Genomic DNA, 22600 nt, shown 5'->3' with positions numbered 1-22600 from the left:
TCAAGATGTAATTTAACATAAATCATTTAATTCAGTCCATACATATCTTTACAAGTGAACCATATACTAATGCACAAAACCTTGTGATAAAAACGTCTCATTCAATCAAGGAACCCTCCAACTATTTCTCTCAAAGTCGTAACTGAGAGTTGCTCTCACATAGATTGCTCCATTCCTTTCTGATTTATCAATATTGTACACACCTTGTACACAATTTGTAGAAAATAAGACAAATAGGGTGTATACATAAAGAGCAGTATCAACTCATAAACTGTTGGTAAATATGTGATATAACAAATGGAAAAAGCCTGTACAATGGGGACAGGATATTGCAAAAATAGTTTATGCTAATATTTAATATGTAATGAAAGCATGCACATATTTTAAAGTTTTAACAATTTTAAATTAACTGATAATGCTCAATTGTTCTGAATGATAAATTGTTATGACAACACAAGGATCTCTTATAAAAAAAGAAAAAAAACTAATTTTTCTGTTTATCATGATCTTTCATATCTATCAAACAATTAGATATCTGATTGAGAAAAAGTTGCCCATTAGCAGTGAATATACACCAGAATCTGAACGTGCATGCTATCTTCTTAAATAAAGTGCTGTGTAATGGGACACAAACACCATAGTAATCAGGAAGAGGTTCACACCCAAACAAAGAGAAATGGCTTTGGGTGCAACTTCTGGATGCATTTAGGTAGAGATAAACACTGGAAGCTCCTGATATTGCAGATTAAAGTACATGAGTGACAACCCTGTGGAAAATATGAAAAGAAAAAACTGATTTTCAATGTGGTGTAGAAATATTCTCCTTGCTATTTTTTTTTTTTTTTAATTTTTGTTTTCATACCTAAGCAGAAAGGAAAATTTCATACAGAACTGGTTAACTGAAAAGACATCAAAAAGCTGCTCTGCTCTTATTTATCACACCTTGCCTTAACTAATTGCACACCAGTATCTAATTTGCTTATCTTCAACAAACACAGCTTCAAAATATCATAATATTCATGAGCAAACTCTTCACAGCATCACATATATGAATATCCAGTAATGGATTGTATATTATTTGTCGATTCTTTAATAAAGTCTGTTGTTAGGGACGTCATCTGACCTTGTACAAATAAAGTTTACTCATGGATTTCATTTAGTTTATAAATTACACAATGGCCAGGAGTGTTCTTTACACAAGCTGCAGCACGGTCATATTGCCAAAACTATTATTATTATAATTTTCTATTTCTTTTTTATAGGGATAATAACCATCACAAATGTAGCAACCCGCAGCATACTTTTGAAAAGGTGAAATTCCAAGCATGTAAAATGTGCCTTTACTGCATACAATTATAAACATCTTCAAAACTTATTTGTCATGTTTTTAATGATCCAGTTTTAAGTCTTTTATGGTGTTGGTGATAATATCATTATCGTCATCACTTTCTTACAAGTTGTATTGATCTACTGCAACGTCACTTCCCACCTTGCAGCAATTAGCTTTGGAAAAAAAATAACTTGCTTCTGTGGGCTTCACCCTGTTTAAGATCTGCTATGAAACAATTTCCTAGCATATTGCCTTGTATCATATCCAATATCTGTAGTGTTAAAAGGAATATTCTCCTGTACTAAAAAGTTGGATCTCTGCAATCTTCAGCAGTTGCATTAATACCAGTACACAGTGCTCCCTCTATAACTGACACAGGCAAAATGATCCTGGATTTTTACGTACTATGAAATTTCAGTGAATGAGAGGAGAGTTAACCACCTCGGAACTAGACCGGTCCTGCATGTGTCTTCATACACATATTCACTGGAAATCCACACAAGGGTGCAGCAGCAGTGGGACAGAGCTGGTCTAGTTGACATGCAATTCATTCAGAGATCTCAAAAAATTCCTGTCACAGGTCAGAGTTTTGTAGAATCCGATTCACTATTTTGTCTCCCTTTTGCAGGAGGGGGTGGGGGTGGAGGCTGAGGGCGGGCTGGTTTCATAGAGCCTGGTTTTGCTGGTGGATGAGGCCTCTCTGGGGGTGGTAAATGAGGCCTGTCAGGGGGTGGAACTTTGGGGCGCTCGGGAGGAGAAGGGGGTGGCTGGCTAAAGGGTGATGCATCTACGGTATCCCCCTGTGCCCTAGGGGGCTCATTTAACGTCCCTGATGGTCTCTCTAAAACTGCTGCATTCTTTTTCTCTGAAGGTGCATGTGGCCTTTCTGGTCTCTCTGGAGGTTTCCCTGTTGGTCTGTCAGGTGGCGCCACCTTTGGCCTTTCTAGTGATCCTGTCTGGTGTGGAGAAGTTTCTGGAGATGGCACCTGGATTTGAGGCACCTCCTGGTTGCCAGTGGCTGTTGACTGGTTTGGAGGAGATTGTTCAACATGTTGTCCATATGGTTTTGAGTCTGAATATTGTCTTTTGTGTGTCTTGTCAGATGGAGGTGCTGGAGCATGCTTCTTTGTTGTTCGTCTAGATATTTTAGGACTGGGAGACCTGATATGGAAAGAAATTGCTTTAAATCCCTACATTTGAAAGGCTCACATGAATTGCACATTTCCTTATTTTGTCTTTCTTAAAAAAGTACAATGTAATTAGATGCTAAAAATAAGTCACTAGTTTTAAAATCAGAAAAATATCAAAGAACAAAACCATATTACAGATGGAGATATACATACACTTCAAGGCTGGAGCTCATACTGGTTTCACTTTGTGGAGGCGTCACATTTAACTGCCCCGTTCCAGCCCCTGGTGACTGGTTAAATGGTGGTGGTGACGCTGCCATCGCCGTAGCCTGGGAGTCTTGCTCCAACTTTGGACTTGGCGGCAGAACAGTGTATGGTAACCCTTGATTGTGCGTGGAGGAGGAATCTGACCCACTTCCTGAGACATTAAAGTCCATTTCTAAAAATAATAACGAGTAAAAACATTCATAATGATGATTTGATCTACTTGAAATTCACACTGGTGGAGTATCAATCGTGAAAATGGTTCAATTCAATGTAGATGGTTAATACTTCATGGCACTCATTGCAAAATAAAAATGAACACACTAACCCCCTCCTCCCCCCGCCCCAAAGAAAAGAATATATTCATGGAAATATCTTACATAGAATTAGTTGTGAAAGGAGGTAAAATAAATGCAGTACTAGAACAGAATTTAACATCTATTAAATTACAAAAAAAAAAAAAAAAAAAATTCTATACTTTCTACAATTTACTCACAAAAGCATAATATCACATCTTATCATGGGACTAATGCATGCCATGGAAATCACAACTGGGAACTAGAGCAAATAAGCAAGTGATGGGGATGGGGGCCATCTAAATATTTCACTCCTGATTAGTGGTGAAAGCAAAGAAGCAAAGGGTTACTAATGGGACATATCAACTCACACGGGCCATAAAACAGTAAAAAAAATACTCCTAGACTCTAAAATAATAGGATACTTATCAATGCATATACAGAAATATAATGTCTTTTTGATGATATATGTGAAAAACATCAGTGATTAGTTTTCTTTTATGTTATACAAAGTTTAAGTTATTTGAATACACTTGTAGGTAAGGCTCACTAAATGGTAGGTTAATTCTGACTCTTCACTTTTTAATTTTTGTTTCTTTATTTTATATTAGAGCTTGTCATTTTATAGACGTAACAAGTGCCCAGGAGGAGGCATTCTGAGCATGCTCAAAGTTCAACAAGTCTGCACCAATCAAGATGCACCATACATGGAGTTGCAAGGAAATCTTGGAAATTTCCAACACAGTTACATGGATGAAAAACAAACACATTCTTGCGCCATGTTCCATATGTCATTTCTCCAAACCTGTCCTCATCAACCACATGAAGCCAAGACCAATAATAATGCACTATAATAAACCTTTTGTACATAATTAATTAATACATCTATCCCACGATATCAAACTTAGTGGAAGCTGTGTGCAATTTAAGGTGCATTCAGACTTGTACCAACTGAAACCTGAATATTCTACTTGCATTTCTTGCCACATGATCAAACTCTGGGCCACAGGTGTATGGCCATGGGGGGTGGGGTGGGGGGGGGGGGGGTGAAAGAACAGCCATTTTGACTGGAAAAGATCCACTATAATAGTATAAATCAAATTAAATTTACTGGTAAGTAGGTTCTATGCCATTTTATCAATTTGGTTAAACTATGGGGGTAAAAAGGACCCCCCCCCCCTTGAAATTGTTGGCTACGATAGCTTTTGGCTGGGCTCACTTCCTGAACTGATCCTTAGGCAGACATGCTGAAACTGTCGGTCCGATCGGTCATGACCGGGAAAATTTGTCTGGACCAGACAAGAGTTTTAAGAATAGCAATTTTGAATTTACAGTCATCTTTCAACATACTTCACTAATAAAACTATATAAAACCCAAAGCGTTTTTTTCCCTTCCATTTCAAAACTATATCACATTCACAAACAAAGTAAGCTTCCCTAATCATAATGGTAGTATCTGTCTCAAACAAATAGAGTGATTTTCGGTCCAACAAAAATCCATTAGGTCCGGCAAATTTTTCATTATTGCCGGTCCAAATGTCTGGCCATTCTGAAAAGTTTTCAGCATGTCTGCTTAGGTAAGGTCAGATGATGTCATGTCAAAGCTGGTACTATTTTGACTGCACCTTTACATGCATATTACTATGATCATACATTTATATGCTGTTATATGTGTATATCATACATCATGATAAGTTTATGAGCTTATATATACAATATCAGTACTTTATTACATGGTACTTCATGGACATGCTGTACAAGGCTTAGCATGGTATGTCCTTTTCACATTGAGAAGTACAGTTTTCTGTACTGCACCAGTTTGACTGGTCTTGGGGAAGGGGGGGTACGGGTTTGATCATTTCAACCTTAGAAAATTATCGATTTTTCAGATGCATAATTTTGGAATTATAAAAAAATATTTTTCTATGTATTTTGGTGCTTTTACTGCATAGAATAGGACAAGTGGGTAGTCTGCCCTTCAATTATGTTGGTGCCACTCAATTGGAATGTTTTAATTTTAAGAATTTACTACTTAAAATATTATCTGTAAAATTCACAATTTTCCCAGTTGAATGATCAAACCAATACCGTACTTGCTTTCATAACCTCCTATGTACAAAATTGTTGAGAGCAGGAGTTCAGTTTACGTGGCTCTTTTATGTAAAAGCAATTGACTTGACAATCTCTCAAAGAAGAGTAGTCCAGAAAACTGTATTGCTCATTTTGAAAAGGTACTTACTTTCTACTTGCCATACCTCAGAGCGAGCATATCCTATGATTCAAACTGGTATATAAAATACAGGTGGCATGAATATAAGCAGGGTTTTTCTCTGATGCCACAATGCAAACCAACAGTATAATTATTTAACTTGTTCATAGTATTGAACTCAAGCTTGATGTAAATGTTAATCATTCCAAGGTACTTCAGGTGAGTAGTAGCCATACCTGGCGTGGATGGTATTAGTTATAACACAAAGATGACGACAATGAGGATGATATAACACAACAAATGAGTGAATCCATGCCGGGAGTATGGGGCCATGCATGTTAAACTGGTCGTGTTTGAAAAAAAAAAGCCATCCACCACTAGAATCACTTGGTTACCTTTACCTGAAGACGGCATTCCTGCAAATGAATTGCGCTTATTTTTCCCATCCCATATGGAGCGCATCTTGGTTAGATAATCTGAGCAACCACCAGCACCCAATAACTGTAACGTAAACACTGTGTCATAGATGTCAGAGTGAAATCCTCGCGGGGGAGGCGGGGCAGGAATGTAAGGCAGATTTTCTCTGATGGTGTGATCAGCAAGATCCATGGCCTCCACATCAGAGTGGCCCTGTTGGGACTTATTTGACTGGGCCAAGAGTAACTGATTGTCAGAGGCTGTGGTGGGGAGTTTATGTTCACCTTCACCTTCCTCCGCTGTGTGGTCTTCTGGCAGGGTCTCCATAGAGGGCTGGAAACCCTTCAAGGAATCCTGGCGATGAAAAGTCCCCTTAGTTGCTGAACCATACTGTTCTTCTTCGTCTCCACCAGGGGGCACCTCACTCTTCTCGGCCTGTCTTGACTGGAACCCCAGGCTTCTGCTGCGCTCATTGGTGGGTGAAGCCAGTTCTATATCAGCGATCTCTGCATTTGGAAATTCAGAGGCTCTGTAGTGTGCAAGTTCTGGTAAACTGGCAGAGGTTTTAATAGGAACAACTAGCGTCTTATGAATCATGCCTATAGCCGAATCCAGAACACCATGTTTGCCAGCCACTTTCCCTCCACCTTTTTGAGCATGCTCAGACTGCCCTGATATAATAGGCGAGGATTCCCGGGTAGCACTCTTTTGAAATGCCACCTCTGGATTAAGAAAGAGAACAGCAAGAAAGGTTACAGAAGAGCACAAGCTGCACAACACATTTCTGTGTGTACTTGAAGGAAACAATCATGCTCTAGCAACCTGCAGCCTGAAACTAGTATATTAAAATACAGATTGCGAGTTTTTTTTTAAATATTTCATTAAGTAAAAATATGATATTTTATATTTTATAGGAAGAAACTTGTAAGCAAGCTTCTAAGCACAGAAAGCCAAGGTTATGTGTCAATTATCTCAACCTGCCTATTATGATCCAGAACTTGTCAATGTCCAACTTTTTAGAAACATGAATTCCTAATTATAAGCCTAACAGGTAAATAAACAATAGATATATGCCCAGCCTGTGCCAAAAACCTTTTTAGGCTACTGACCAAAGGGATCATAAGGGTCTAGGAATCTATCTAAAGAAGAAACATAGTGGCCAGAATTTGAACAAAGTTATAAAATTTAACTGGTATTTATTTGGCATTGTAGAGGGGGGGGGGGGGGGGGGGGGCAGTGGTTTTTGTCACAGACTGTGTTAACTTTGTAAAAAGCCAGCAACTGGTGTGTTATCTCTGGTGAACAGTTTTTAGTAAGGTCAGAAGAATATAGATTGGTTCATGGGAGAGGCAACTCTCTAAAAACAGTCAACTAATCACCAAATGAATGCATTTATAGGTGTGACAAAGAATTCAGACTTCTTTAAAATTAGGGTAAGTTGCACAAGTTAAGCGACTTATCAATTTTGTCTGGCCCAAAGGAACATTATTTCTTCATTAAGAACAGCCCAGCAGGGAGAACACACACTGTAAGAAGAAAACCACCACCAAGTACACTATGATATTTTCCTGACATTTTAACCCAAAATGTGTCTAAAATGTAAACTTTTTAGTCATAATTTCAGTGGTTTATAGTTCTTCTGGATTTTTTAAAACTGTATTCCCAGAGTAAAACACAACTGTTTTTCTTCTGCAAATGATTATGTACTTTTCATGATTTTCAAGTTTTTTTCTTTTTATGAATATACAGCCCATTTTGTTTAGTACAGGCATTAAAACTAATATCTACATAGCCTATTTACCCACTCCTGGTCAATGTTAACCCAGGGGTTTGGTTATAACATTAAACTGTGATGGCACCTTTGATCCTGCCTTGCTCATGTACATGAAAATTGAAATATTCCATCTTTGAAAAAACTTTTTGTTTTTTTCTATGTATTTCATTCAACTTACATACCTTGCATCTATAAGGATGTTAAAATTTTGCATCTTTATTAAGAAAGTTTTAAGTTGTGTAAAAATAAATTGAAAGAAGTTACCCCCCCCCCCCCCCACACACACACACACACACACACACACACACACAACCACTTCATATTTGACCAAATCTCCCAATTTTTTTTTTTTGGTTGTATCACGTTGTCATTCTGGATTTTTTTATAATCAAGTGGACTTCTGCAAGATTTCAGTTTCATAGCAGGAAACAAGGCAAAACTTTTAGTGACCATCACCTACAACTTTCTTTCCACCACCAGCACAAGGATTTGGCTATGGCTATAGATAAAAGGCTTTAACGGAATAGGCACATGTTACAGCTATTAGATGGGACTATATACATGGAACAAAACAGGACATAAGTAGAAAATAAACAAACATCCACTATAAAACAAAAGTATAAGATACCAAATGTATCATGTCAATCAAAAATGCAGTCTCATGTATGCTAACTATAAAGTTGAAAAATTAATTATAATTTGTTGGCTTTTAACAATGCAGTATGTTCAACTAAAAAGTAAAATGCTTTCATATCAACAATATAATAAAAGAGTTCAATGGCGAATATGCGGCTCTTTAGAACAATTCTACTTTCATAACCTTTGTAAAAATGAGAGAACCGAGGAAGCCTGTCAGCAATACATTTGTTATATCAACATAAACTACTGATGATCACATTAATAACAAGACATAACAGGATGCTAGCACAAATTATTACACCTAACATTACACTCCACTAAAAGTACAATTCCCTATTATATATTGTTCTTTTAACCAGTTTGTTTTAAAAGAATTCTTCATTAAAAGACATCTTAATAAGAGTACAAGAGTAAGAAAAGTGTTGAAAAACTAAGTAGTGAGATATTTTATTTGGTGCAGGAAGATTATGGGCAAAATAATATGTATACATGTGGTTAACTAGCTTCAGAGGTGCTTCTAAACTACAAATATTACCAGGATAACTATAAAACTGTTACTGAACTAATAGTAGTACAATTCACATATAGTTTCCTATGTGCATCCATTCAATTGCCTTATGTGGTGTATTGGAGAGAAGAAAATCTCATACCTAAACTGTACTAATGGCAATGCAGGGGAGACCATCTGTGACCTTTGGCCACTGAAATCATTGGCAAACATGCCATCTGTAAAATGGGGTCACTGGCATCATCAGCAAATATGCCATCTGTGACCTAAGGCCACTGGCATCATGATTGGCCAACATGCCATCTGTGCCCTACAGTGTAACAGCAGCATTCAGAAAGGTTTTTTGGGGGGAATTTCAAAACAGGCCAATTACCAAAAAAAGTACTGATTCTTTCCTGTACACTTCATGATGAAAAGTTGTGCTTTCACAATGTTTTGGTGATCCACTTCCAAAAGACATGCCTGATTTTTGTTATCATTGGTCAATTATATCACAAGTCAATCCTATGTATAAATAAGGCTTCGTTCACATGCAATGTCTATTTTCTAAATTCTATTTTCTATTTGCGGTATGTCTTATGATCACGGTCTGTGGCCTGAATATCCCGCGGCGTAATTACTGGCAGCACGAGCCAGTTACTATAAGTTACTATAAGTAACTGGCTCGCGCTGCCAGTAATTACGCGGCGGGATATTCAGGACACAGACCGTGATCATAAGATAGCGCAAATAGAAAATAGAAATTAGAAAATAGACATTGCATGTGAACGAAGCCTAAGACTATAGATAATTGATGTTAACCCCACTCACCTCCAGGAAAGAACCACTCAGCATGGGTCACAAAAGATTCTGTGATAGAGGATTGTGTGGAAGCAGTGAGAACACTGGGCCTGAAAAGGACAAAATAATGCTTTTCAAAGTGATAGGCCTTCCAGCATGTCTTTTTTTTATGACAGACACTAAGAGACATCTAGTGAAAAAATAATAGCTATTAAAGGGTAAATTATCTGAATAGATGGAATGCTCTTCAATTTACACTGCTTTTAAGTATTTTAGGCTCAAATGTTTCCCAACAGCAGTCACTTCAACACTATGTGGTATAACACAGAAACATAAATAACTCCTCTGATTTCATACAGCCTGCTACAACATTTTTAAATATAATATGTTTACATGCTCATACCTACCCTTTTCATTATTTTCACTCATCCCATTTAATTCAATGCCAGTTTTTGTTCATATTTCACTCACCCTGTATCATTACTAGGCCATATCAAATTTGGTCCTATCACAATAGCTATATTGCTAGCATTCATTTTATTCACCTCTGAAGATTCTGCCAATTTGGCTAAGAATTTTATGAGATATCTGAAACAAAATTCCAGGCAATTAAAAAATATCACAGATAAATAAAATGATTTGTCAAAAAGCACTGAAAGATTTGGCTGTTCTATTATCTTACTGTGTCAGAAATCTTAAACATAAAACTCTACAGTGTATACTTGTTATATCTTATTTACTATGGAATATACATTTGAAGATATGAACTGTCAGTTATGTTAATCCTTGGTAATATACACCTTGGCAGATGTCGAGAACAAAAGATCCAGGCTATTTCGTAAACATGCACGTCATGCCTGACAGAGAGTAACACTGCCCCTGTTCTTGACATCTGCTAAAATAGAAGTCAGGTACACTTCTTGTCAGCAATGTGTGTGACATACTTTTCACTCAGGTTTGTCACTGAATAGTGGTGTAACTATTACTTACTTTAAATTATCGTAGTTTGGTTTTGGTAATTTATTTGCCGTCATCCATAAAGCCTGTAGCCTCTGATCTGGATCTTGTCTAAAACATATGGGAGAAATCATAACAATTTTATTATTCCTATAAAACATTCTGGATTAGCATATTTCTTAATAGAAAGGGTGTGTGCATATACAAAGAACACCTTCCACTTCTCTACTCTTCATTAAACTTGTTTAAGATATAATTTTTTTGCCTATTCAAGTCCTTATGTACATTTCTTTACAGACATACTATCAGGTTATGTACAGGCTTTTATCTAGTATATAAATGAAATATTTGTGACTTACATTTGTGCCGCTGCCATCCACTCGTCGTATAAGTCATATGTTAAGAGAGGCTCGGGGAGTTCCCGAAGGTAAAGTTTTAAAGCACCAGCAATACAGTGGATGTCGCGAACATAATCACTCATATCTACTATGCCAGCATCAAAAGCTGCCTGAAGATGACAAAAATGAATACATAAATGAATAAAAAGAAGAATAAAAAGAAGAAGAACCATCACCACCACAAAAACAAGAACAACAAATTTGTGCACTGACATATTACTATGGCCACAGTTATCTCCAATTCCTTAAAATTATACAATAACAATGCAAATGTTTGCAGTTTGTGAAAAATTCTGAAGTTATGGTATCCCTTTGTTCATTACTATCAAATACAGATCAAGGCAGAACTGCTCTCTTACTTCAACCTTAGTGACTCAGTATTAGTATGCTGGACGAGGAATAGAATTATAACAAAGACTGATAAAATTGAATGTACTCACTACCACACAAAACTGGTGGTGCAAATATATAAATAAATACCTTTAATTTTTTCACTTTTGCAGCTCCACCTGCAACCCTAAATAATCCCTGCAAACAAATAGACAGTTATGCCATTGGTTAACAAATATGCTAAACAGTGGCTGTTTTACATATCTTAATTTGACTAAATGTGACTAAGTTTTTTTTTCTGAAATCATTATTTTGTCAACTGCACTTTTTAAAGTGAAAGAGGAAGAGATTAAATAACATCCAGATGTCTTTTTTTCATATTTGAAACAGAAAAAAAAGAATTACCTTGCACTTTGAACAACAGGAAGGGATAAGATAACAATCAAATCTGTTTATCCTTTATTTTCAGTGGAACAGGATATAAATTACTATAACAGTTACAGTCAAATGTTCTCCGCTTTACATTTGAATAAAGAACTCACTTCTTCCTCCATCCCAATCTCTAGTAGTGTACACACACAGTCTTCTATAACTGAAGCAATGTCTCTCTCTGTCACATGCAGATGCTCAGCCAGTGGACAGCCATAGACAGGTTTAAGAGGATGTTGGTCTGAAATATCAGGGCAATTCTATCTCCATATTTTATTTTTCAAATATTCATTTTTTCTTCTTTATTTCTTCATTCATTCATTCATTCATTCATTCATTTACCATCATCTTAATCTTTTCGTCAATTTATTTTCATTTTTTAAGTGAGAATGGCAAAGGAGTTACAATACGTATCGAACTGTTACTTCTATCAGTAATGTTCTTTACATTACTATCAATATAACGCTCAACTATTATAAATGAATGCATGCATTTTACAAGATATTCATCATTCAAGAATCATAATTAAAGAAGGTAAATTCTGTTAGAGCTGAGACTACTGTCAGTTTACCTATTTGTCCCTGAAGTTCAGGTATTATTCTCTCTAAAGACTCCAGTGCATTCCTGTGATACTGAGCCTGGTTTTCAATAAACTAGGAGAAACAATGAAGATATGAAAATATCAGTGTTATAAAGGACAGATCACTTAGCTTGAGAGGATTAGGTTTATCAGAACAGGATATTTTGCTTGTCACTAGATCGATATCTCTTTGTGAGAAATGGAAAGGCTGGGTTAATATGTACAAACACTGTTATTGTTATAATAGAAATTAAAGTATTAACTCACATTTCTTTCTCAAACTAGAAATACAAAAAGTTCTCTTTTTATCTTTTAATTTGCATTATTTTATCTCAACTTATCTCAATAGTGGATGCTTTTCACTGAATCGATATCTCTTTGTGAGAAATGGAAAGGCTGGGTTAATGTACAAACACTATGTACAAACACTGTTATTGTTTTAATAGAAATTTAAGTATTAACTCACATTTTTTTCTCAAACTAGAAATTCAAAAAGTTTTCTTTTTATCATTTAATTTGCATTATTTGATCTCAACTGATGTTATATGATACTCACTGTTAGTAGTCTTTGGCAGTATTCAGCCTCTCTAGAAATAAAAGTGAACATTTCTGTTGCTAAAGCGTCTCTGCACTGTTCTACTCGTTGTGAAGCTTCCTCCATTTCATCTTTGATTGTTTCGGCTTTGGCCGCCGCATGAGCCATGTTTGTACCTGTGGCATGGGACTGGCGCACTGCAGTCTGCCACCTGGTGGGAGGAAGTGGAAAATAAGTCACCAGTGTGTTCACCACACATTTATACTATAGGATGGCGAAAAGGTGTGAAACTGTATGAAACTTTGACCTTATGTCATGGTCTGACATTGTGGCACAAGTTTGTTATAAGAATGAAAGGTTTAGGATCAAACTATAAAAACAGAAAAAAAATTTTTTTTGAAGGGGGAAGAAGGAAAGTTGTATATTTGTTGTTGTTGTTGTTGCTGGTGTTATTTGGGGTGGTGAATTAAAAATAAGAAAGAAAAAATATATAATATTAATGAAAAAGAAATCCGATAATCATGAATGACAATAATAACAGGCTTTGACATAAGCGAAAAATCAAAGTAAATAACACAGACAAAAATGTGAAAATACAATATTAGAACCACATCTTGGATGTCACTGGGGCAATCAGTACTTTATTGTTTGCTAATTCCTCACCTGTTACTGGCAGAGTCCATATCAAGTGTCAACTTGGCCAGCTGTTTCCTTGTCTTAGTGATACTAGGAATCTCATTCTAAAAGTAATAAAACAATACTTTATGCCATACATGGGGCACGAGGCCAGCAATTTCAAAGGAAAGGGTTTTTTTCTTTTTTTAAAAAAAGTGGACCTAGATCAAATTTTGATTCATAGTGGATCTTTTCAATAATAATATAATATAATTATATATAATTTCATGACAACTTAAAAAAGAACCCTAATATTCAGCCATCCTGCTTGTTTAATATCCTACATGTAAAAACATGATTAAAAATTTCTGCCTACTGACCCTGTTTACTTAGTCGCGGTTCATTAACTTACCTATCAGCTTTGTCTGGTCTTGTACCCTAATAAATTATTTATATATTCCTGATTCTGGTACTACATAAGCACTACTGCAATAAAGTGTTTACATAAGGAGACTGGTCACATACCTCCAGCAAAGACTGAAATGGTGAGATCACATCTTGCTCGACATTCATCTCGTAGTCTAATAATGCTTGGCTGATTTTTCCTTCCCCATCCCCACACATTGCAAATACACTCCTGAAATACAAGAAAAAGAATTAACATATATCTTAACAAAAATAATCTATTCATTTATCAAACTTAAATATCCCACATAAATAAATAAATAAATAAATAAATAAATAAATAAATAAATAAATTGTTTAATCCATTAAGTTCGCGACAACAAGATAAAAATACTGCACAGTGCGTGTAATTCAGCTTCTTGTTGCTTATTTGGATTGGTGATTACAAGATGATGTAGATGGTCTGGGAAACCTCAAGAACCTGGCATACTGAACTGTTTTTGGATTTTGCACAAGAAAAAGTCTTCAGTCTTAATAGATAAATACCAAAGAGTAGGCATAAGCATTTGTTAAGCAGCTATTTAACCTGAGTACTCTTGGAAAATATCCAGATTCATCATCTTGAATGTGAAGTGAAGAGACAACCCTTGACAAAACATGATTTCAATAGAGTTTATAATATTTTCAAATTTAGAATAGGTTTGGTAAATGTCAATATTTTCCCCTACCCCATCAGAGTCTCTTCTCCCAGAGCTGCAGCAGATTCTGCCATACTGGTCCCCAACTGAGACTCGGGAATCTTTTTCTGAAAATATATATAATATAAATATCTATATGCAAATATGCATGCCATCACATCTTTTTCATTCATTCATTCATTCATTCATTCATTTTTTTTCTCTCTTTGTTTTGCAACAAATTCAGAACACTTTTATTGGTAAGGTTCATTTTGTTTTTGTTCCTCTTTAATTTTCCACTGATTGTGACATTATAACGTTACAGTAACTAAGACATTCAAAACCAGGTAGAGCAGCACAGCTTCTAACATTTCAGGACTTCCACACACAACCTTACACTGCCCTTCAAGCCTCTTATCAAGCCTTGGTGTGACTTGTAAAGCATGCAGACCTCTAGTGGATGCATGCCTCTGGGGCACTGTTATGACAAGAGAGTTGCCAAAACACAGAACTTCCATCCACTAGTGATATGATCACTGCCAAGATCCATACTCTATATGTGTAAACCAACATATTCATTTTGTTTAATATTTTCACAGTATTGAACTATTCTAAAGAAATCCCTGCTTGAGGTCCTGATGAGTGGGTTTGTTTGTTATATAATCATGTTAATGACAACATCATTTGACCTGTGCTCCATGGATATTTGGATTTGTTCCCTTCACAGAAATCAAAACTTGTCCCCAAAATGTCAGAATAATGACATAAAACACCCAAATTATTTGCTATTCTTTATAGTTTTTAGTCTTGCCAATGGGCATTACTCTACATGCCTTCCAGATGTGTTAACAAGAGTTGGATCAGACTCTTTATTTTCAAGCCGTGTACTCTTACTTCCCTCATTTTGCTGGGGCCATTAATACAACATAAATGGGTGGATACTGAGGCCAGTTAACGGAGAGGAGACCTCCCCATAAGATTAACATGATGATAAAAGTGAGGAGTACAGGTGCCTGGTCTGAGATACAGCTACCATAGACTGCGTAACCTCTCCACCACAGATACATAACAGTATACAGAGCTATATAAATAATTCTGATTTATTGTTTTAATGTGTCTAGGTCTGGGTCAGGGACTGTAGGTATACAGCAGTTGTATTGGGAAGCTGGCAGAGGCAGCAGTCATGACAGAGCGAGTTGTGTTGGCCTGACCTGATAAAACATGTTTGGAATTATCTGCTGTGGTATTGTTTTATTGAAACAAAACATCTGAGAGCCACAAAAGAGATCACTAGATGTTCCTTCTTAAACAGACAATCAGCTTGCCTTATTGAATTTTTAAATATTTAATTCTATTAAAACAGAAGTTTACAATTAAGCCACTGAAACCATGCTTATATATTACCAACAAGCAATCAATCCAATTGGTGAATTGTAATAAGATGTTAGCAATTTCTAGCCAAAATAGTCAATCTTTCAAATGAGTATACAATGAGAATTTTGTTAACCAGTAGTATACTTGTACCACTGGTGAAGAAAATGTCAACAAATAGTACTAGCATTAGAAGTGCTGTAGTATAGATACTTGACAATGTTAAAGTGTAACATCAAAAGCTAAAGAAAGTATAATAATAATACTAATAATAATAATAATAATTATTATTATTATTATTACTCAATAACACATACCAATCTCTTGTCCAGGTCTTTCCCCTCCCCCTGCATACAGGCAGAGAACTTCTTCACTGTAACCTGGCATACTTGCTTGAAAATCTCAACTCTTTTTTCACATGTCAGCAGGTCATCTGTGAGGACAGCAGTTTTATAAGCTCTGGAATGATAATGAAAACATTAAAATTTTCAATAGATAAAAGAAATGTTTAATTTGTTTTAAAAATTCTTGACATCAAATATTCTTGTGAATTCTTGTGACATCAAATATTTTAACTACTATATACAAAATATTTGTTTATCATAAAATAAATCAGAGCTCAAGGATGGGCATAAATAATGGGTGCATTTCACATAAAACCTGTTACACACTGGAATTCACAGATGATCTGTATTTTGTTCAGTGACAGTCCTATGAAAGTACTAGTACAGGAGAACCATCAAGTCCTAACTTCTCAATGACATTTTTACATAAAAAAAAACAATTTGATTTATGACCAAAACTTCTTATTATGAAGGCATTTCACCTTACCAGATGGACACAGCAAACTCTTATTGCCTAGAACAAACCTTATCAGGTAAGGACCATAAACATAAATTATTACCATATTTCCACTTGTACAGGCTTAACAGCTACAAAGTGGGCATTTCCATGATATCCAGACTACATCACACCAGTGATATGTATTTACCAGTGATAAGTAGTATTTACCTGGATGGGGTGAATTACAGAAGAGTGTTTGTTGATAAAACACTGCTCTCCGGCCTAGACACCATTCCCATAGATTTTAGTTCAATCTATCCCAGGGGGAGTCTGTCTCACTAGATTACTGTCAGCTTAGCTGGCTTAAGCGTCTGTCCTGCCTACTTAAAGCTGTAAGGGGGTAATTAACTATGGTGTGCACTTGGCTGACTGCAATTTAGCGTGAACCCCCGGGGAGTTTGGTCAATCTAAATCTAAATCTCTGGATCGATCTAAATCTCTGGGAATGCAACCCTAGATACCAAATCTACAGCATGTAAATAACCTGAGAGGTGATTCTTCGACAGTATGAAAGAATAATATGCAATACTTATCCAGAAAAATTACAGACAACCTGCATTCTGATATACTTCTGGGACTAAGGATCTTTAAATTTCCCACGAGACAACTTAGAAATATATGTAATGCATTCAGCACCATTTACTTTGCTACCATGCCCCCACCCCAATACTGCTTCTGATCAGCTTAAAGTGTTTGATATGTTCAATGGAAGGACTTGAGCTTTTCATACTATAAGGTTAAGCATCACCAAAAACAACAGATATTCCATCCAATGTGCCAGCTGCATCACTTGGCTCTAACTTTTCATACCACCCCGAGTCCCAGGTCACTGAGAACTCACTTCTTGTAAACCAGCATGCCTCTAATAGTTTCCAGTGACCTCTGAAACTCAGGGTATCCCTGAAACTCTGGCAGCAAGACTGCAGTGAAGCCTGGGACATATACCCTGAGTTGCAAGGGTTACTTACTGTTGGCTCTCCACTCTAATTTAGCATATATGTAGTACTATGACAGAATACTTTTTCCCTTTAGAATGTATAATGGGAAATAACAGCCTAACACCCCATTTCCATAGATTAGATCGACCTTCTTTAGATCGACCTAACTCCCTGGGGGTTCACACTAAATAGCTGTCAGCCGGGCGGACACGAAAGTTAATTATCCCCTTACAGCTTGTGGTAGGCGGGACGGACATTTAAGTCGGATTATCTGAAAGTAATCTAGTGAGACTCCCCGCGGGGATAGATCGATCTAAAATCTATGGGAATAGAGCCTAAGGCATAACTAGAAGAGTTTTCACAGCCATCTGAAACTCAGGGTGTGTAGCATATGGGCCCATTACATTGATCAGTCTGGTGATAATGGTCTGAATCACATTCCCCAAGGACATCCCCAGCTGTTCTTTCTCTCTGCTCTGTATCCTCTCCTGACACATCAGGAAGAGAGAAACCAAGTCTGTAACTGTTTAGCTGGGCTTATGTCTTTATAATGGCTTAATTGCAATATGCAATGTGCATACATGTGGGTGGAAAGTAGTTGGCATATAAAGAGCAAGAAAACTCAATATGAAGACAACCAAAGGATTACATTTTTTTCATACTTTATTTTCAGTCTTTCATTGTGTGTACACATACAAAGATGGAAGTTTGAACTGCCATCTCCATCAAATATACACCGAGTTCTGTGATTTTAGAGGGTTAAATGGTAAAATCAAACATTGGTGCACCCTATCATTGACAGGACGCTGTGTGATTTCTATTACACAGATGACATCATGTATTAATGGTGCAGAAGCAATCATACCAATCATTTTTATAAATTCCCATAAAAAAGTAAATGGGAATTGACCAAAGCACACCATGAAACACCACTTCCCAGAGGCATACTAATGTACATCTCATCAGATGGTATCTACAGGTATGTTCTCAACCAGAGCACAGCTGGGTGATAGCAACTTTTTTTTTGTTTAAAAATTTCTCACTTTCAATGGTATAGAAATGTGCACAGAACTGCCAGCGAAATTTATAAGTATAAACGATTCTCTTTGTGATGATGGTAAGGGCTCCATTAGGCTACATTTCATAAAACAGCTTACATTTAGCCAACAATCTCTTAAATTCTAATATAATTAGTTTATACTATTTATTAATGATAAACTCATGAAGAGAAAGTAAATATTATTACTGCTTCAATATGCATACAGGCACACAGACAAACAAGTTTTTCATCAATAATGCATGATAAAGGTTATCATGGCTCTTTCATGAGAAGGGAAAAGAAGAGAGTTCAGTTGCAAACTGGCTTTTTTTTTATAACATTGAACCACTTTATGTATTAGCAGATAACATTATTCTATGCACAAGTACAGTACTCCAGTTTTTACCCCAGCTGACAGGAATACCAATAAGCCATTTAGGCTAAACAATTTGATAAGTTGGTTTTAAAAGGAGTGCAAATCTAATTTTTCTTTGCACATATTTTTTTCCAAATGGAAAAACATGCATTTGCTTTTTTTTAAGCAGAATTATACAATTAACCCTAGGAAAAACCTTACTGCTGTTGTTTTTATGTTGTAAAATCACCCACACAGTGAATCTGACATTCCCTTCCCCACTAGAAAAAAGCAAAGAAATTTTTTCATCTACCCACTCCATTTACTGTTCATTTAAAACCAACTTATAATTCATTTTGTCTGGCCTTACTACCGTTTGATTGATATCCTGAAGCATGTGGTTTGGACAGCTAGGAAAAGAAATAAACGTATAACTAGTATAGAAAATATATCATATCAACAGAACAGTTGTTTATATTACTGTTATAACATCCAGGTCAATGTGACTGAAAGTGCTGTCATTGATCAAAGACATTTTACTCAGATTTTTATAATACACGTCAAAACTTTTTCTTTGTGGATTAAACTTCTCTGACATTAAGTGTAACAGCCAACTGGTTATTTTCCATGCTATTTTTGGATTTGTAAGCTTGTATGATTTCATAATAGTATACCCTGCATCAAAGATACTGATGGACATGAAAGCAGTTTCTAATTTCCAGTTCAGACTTGGCTCTCCCTATTGCCACTGCACCATGGAGTATTTTGATACATGTATAGAAAAAAAAAATTACAAAACACCTCATAAGTCTGTTGTTATTCTAAAAGATACATTTTTTTATCCATAATGTCAGTAATGGTATGTATTATTGACATTATGGATAGAAAAATGTATCAGTGGAGGTAAATTTCTATTCCTCAAATGAGACTTAGCTCCAGTTTTCTTTTAATTGGGTTAATTGCAATTTTTTAATTCACAGTTGGACTTTCTTTCAAACAACAGTTTCTACGTATACTTTTCATGATGATATTACTAGTAACCAAGGGTTTTCCCAGCGAACCGTCCAGCAGTCATTTGGACGGCCGCTGGCAACACTGGACAGCCTATATTTTCAATGACGGTCAAAAAGCTTAGAATTTTATTGAAAAATGGTGGATGGGACAGCATCTAACTACAATTTAACACTGCTGAATAGAGCCAGGCATGGGCTATTAGCGCTGATGCATTCATTACCCCATGGTACTCACACATGCAAGCACAATCGCAAGCACAATTGTAGAAGCATACACACACATGTAAACATAACATACACTTCACAAGTGCAGTAATTAGTTATTCTGTTAGTCACTGTAATATTGAGCTGAGTGGTTTGAGCTGGCCTGTCAGACCTGAAGTCATTACTGCAGCTGGACAAGCACTCCTAGGCCATCCCTAATTTCTCACAGTTAGGGCTGTGTATATCTGACCTGTATATAAGAGTTTTCAGTCAAACAACTTGTAACTGTTCCAATGTAAATTATTTCATTGCTGCCGAGATCCAAACATAGAAAGATTTCACTGATGAATCACATACAGATAGACGAGTCAGTTCAATCGTCAACTTCATATCCTACTAGAGTAATATACTAACACTACAATTTTCACATTATTTAAAATACAAGAATCACATCCAGAGTCTTGATACAAAATTAACGAAAAAGAGCCAGGATATAATGTACCATGTTTTGACAATCTATTGTATCTCTAAGGCTAAAATCCACCCATTTTAACAGCAGTCTGATGTACATCTGAAACCAATCAGGCAGAACTCTCTCTTGTCCAAAAGGTTTATTCATAAAAGTGCTGCATTTACCTAAATCAAAATGTTGGACAAAAATCGATGCTACATTTTGAAATAAAAGAAACAATAAATTAATCTACATTTTGTACAACTAAACAAGTGTAGAATAAGGTTAAAAAATACTATACAAGGTAAGTCCACTCAGAAATAAGAGTATAAATTTAGTCATTGCCTGACACAGACTTCTATTTCTGGACCTCATTTCAGAACAAAAGCGAAATGTCACATGCTTAAAGTATATTTACTACAATATTTCCATTTTGATACCAAAGTGACGTCACTGAGGTTTCATGAGGATGTGACCAGATTTTAATCTACAATGATTTTTCTAATCTGGCAATTTCTGCTTTGTCTGGCTATGCGTATCAGGACAGTTATAATCACTTAATCAAACCCATGAATATATTTTTAGATTTTATAAAATGAAAGCTACTGAAAGTGAAATAAAATTATCTTTGACAAGGGTATGTACATGTACGTATTATATGAACAAAGAGGGCATCTGATAAAGTCTTGTGGATGAGTGTTTTCCACAGGTGATGCATGAGATCCTGGTGTTGGCATGAAGACATTCTTGTTTATGTTCACAGCCTGACTGTTATCTCAAGTTTTAATAATCATAAATCTTTGAAAACACAAAGTGCATATTTTCTGGTTATTGTTGAGTGCATATAGAAATGGTTTTACCTACAACAAAAAATTTTTGGCATATGGATCTAGATACAATGCTAATACCTCAATTTCTGTACTTAAGTCACTAAATATCATCTGGTATAGGAGTAAATCAAATAATCCCATTGGATAAGAGGAAATTCTATATATTCACTAAATGAACCTCCTGTTCATTAGTGACCACTTAAAGCATGATTTGAATGATTTATGTAACATGCATGTAGTGATATATTATATATGTCTATCACTAATGCACAATGTGGTTTCTGTGGATTCCTAAGATGATTACATCAGGAGAAAGGAATACTGTAATATTGTATATCCTGATAAGGTAATATATCATAGCCCTCAATCTCCCCTTGTTTACATGGTGTATTTGTGTGATATCAAAAACAAACTATTCATAGCAGATTTCTTTTTGCCAATAAAATCAATAATACATGTGTAAACATTGTGTATTGTTTCAATAATTAAAATTACAATTCACTGCTGGTGATTTAAAGAGTAAATCAGTCAATGTCTAACATGCTGATTTAAGTATTGTACACCATACAAAGTCATGCTTATACACTCCATTGCAATGACTATGTGTGCTATTAATCCGCCCATCTTTTACAAAACTCGGCAAACAGTTTCACAGTTACAAGAAAGCTAATCTTAAAGAAACTCAAACAACATGCTGGGTGATGACTAGGCCGAGCCTAGATACAATCAATAGACCCGACCTAGATAAACGAGGGGGAGTTATGAGAGATTATGAAGTAAATACTACTACTAATAATCTTTACCACAGGCCTACTATACGCCACGCCCCTTAAAACTTTTTAACAAAATCAAATAATTTTAATTCTTATTTGTGCTCTGAATAGCTGGCGACGGCATGCCGCTTAGGTGTGTCTCTCAGTAGAACTCTGCACAGCCGCCCGTTTGGAAATGCTTCACGATGACTCATGCATCATATGGCGATCACGATCCACTCGACGATCCCCGAAGTTTTCTCCAAAAATATCCAGGTAAAGCAAAATTTGATTTGTATTAATTTTGAACAAACTACTTACCTTCCTAGCCCCTGATCTGCCAGCTGCTTCACACGAAGCAGATTTTTTCTAAAGTAATCCTTTTTTAGCATTATGTGTGCTTGGGTCTCAGTGACAACTTATAAATTCCCAACATTTTGTCTGCTTCTGCCAAACCAGGAAGGAGGTACACACAGACAGATTTTCACTTCCTTGTTTCGTTTTGTTTCAAGACTGGCTATTGGTGATGCA

At 36.0% G+C, this 22600-nt stretch overlaps 1 protein-coding gene across 4 annotated transcripts; it reads right to left on the bottom strand.

The window, feature by feature from the left end:
• Positions 1–8: 8 nt before the first annotated feature.
• Positions 9–22559, bottom strand: LOC106153801 (rho GTPase-activating protein 44). Of its 4 annotated transcripts, none has more exons than XM_087006027.1 (16): positions 22391–22559; positions 15962–16103; positions 14325–14401; positions 13717–13828; positions 13240–13316; positions 12598–12787; positions 12033–12114; positions 11575–11702; positions 11183–11230; positions 10664–10812; positions 10338–10415; positions 9819–9935; positions 9378–9457; positions 5631–6368; positions 2674–2899; positions 9–2491 (listed from the first exon to the last, which is right to left on the bottom strand). In XM_087006027.1, the coding sequence occupies exons 1-16, from the start codon at positions 22459–22461 to the stop codon at positions 1912–1914; spliced, it is 2895 nt and encodes a 964-aa protein (XP_086862153.1). In that variant the 5' UTR covers positions 22462–22559; the 3' UTR covers positions 9–1911. The 4 variants fall into 4 exon arrangements, with proteins under 4 accessions (XP_086862153.1, XP_086862154.1, XP_013383350.2 ...); XM_087006028.1 differs by having other exon boundaries at positions 5931–6368; XM_013527896.3 differs by having other exon boundaries at positions 5631–6152.
• Positions 22560–22600: the final 41 nt, after the last annotated feature.

The sequence above is a fragment of the Lingula anatina genome, chromosome 2 (assembly GCF_051362555.1).
Source record: "Lingula anatina isolate TDL-2025a chromosome 2, LinAna3.0, whole genome shotgun sequence".
Taxonomy (NCBI): Eukaryota; Metazoa; Brachiopoda; class Lingulata; order Lingulida; family Lingulidae; genus Lingula; species Lingula anatina.
The sequence above is the reverse complement of the archived record's forward strand: the minus strand, read 5'-3'. Positions and strand labels throughout refer to the sequence as shown.

What these genes read in the sequence shown, in the direction of transcription:
- LOC106153801 (XM_087006027.1), bottom strand. Translation starts at nt 22,461, where the DNA reads ATGCTAAAAAAGGATTACTTTAGAAAAAATCTGCTTCGTGTGAAGCAG. An exon ending in TGCAGGAATGCCGTCTTCAG is followed by an intron (nt 2,900 to 5,630) that starts GTAAAGGTAACC and finishes TATTATTTTTAG; the next exon opens with AAATGGACTTTAATGTCTCA. An exon ending in ATGAGCTCCAGCCTTGAAGT is followed by an intron (nt 2,492 to 2,673) that starts GTATGTATATCT and finishes TTTCCATATCAG; the next exon opens with GTCTCCCAGTCCTAAAATAT.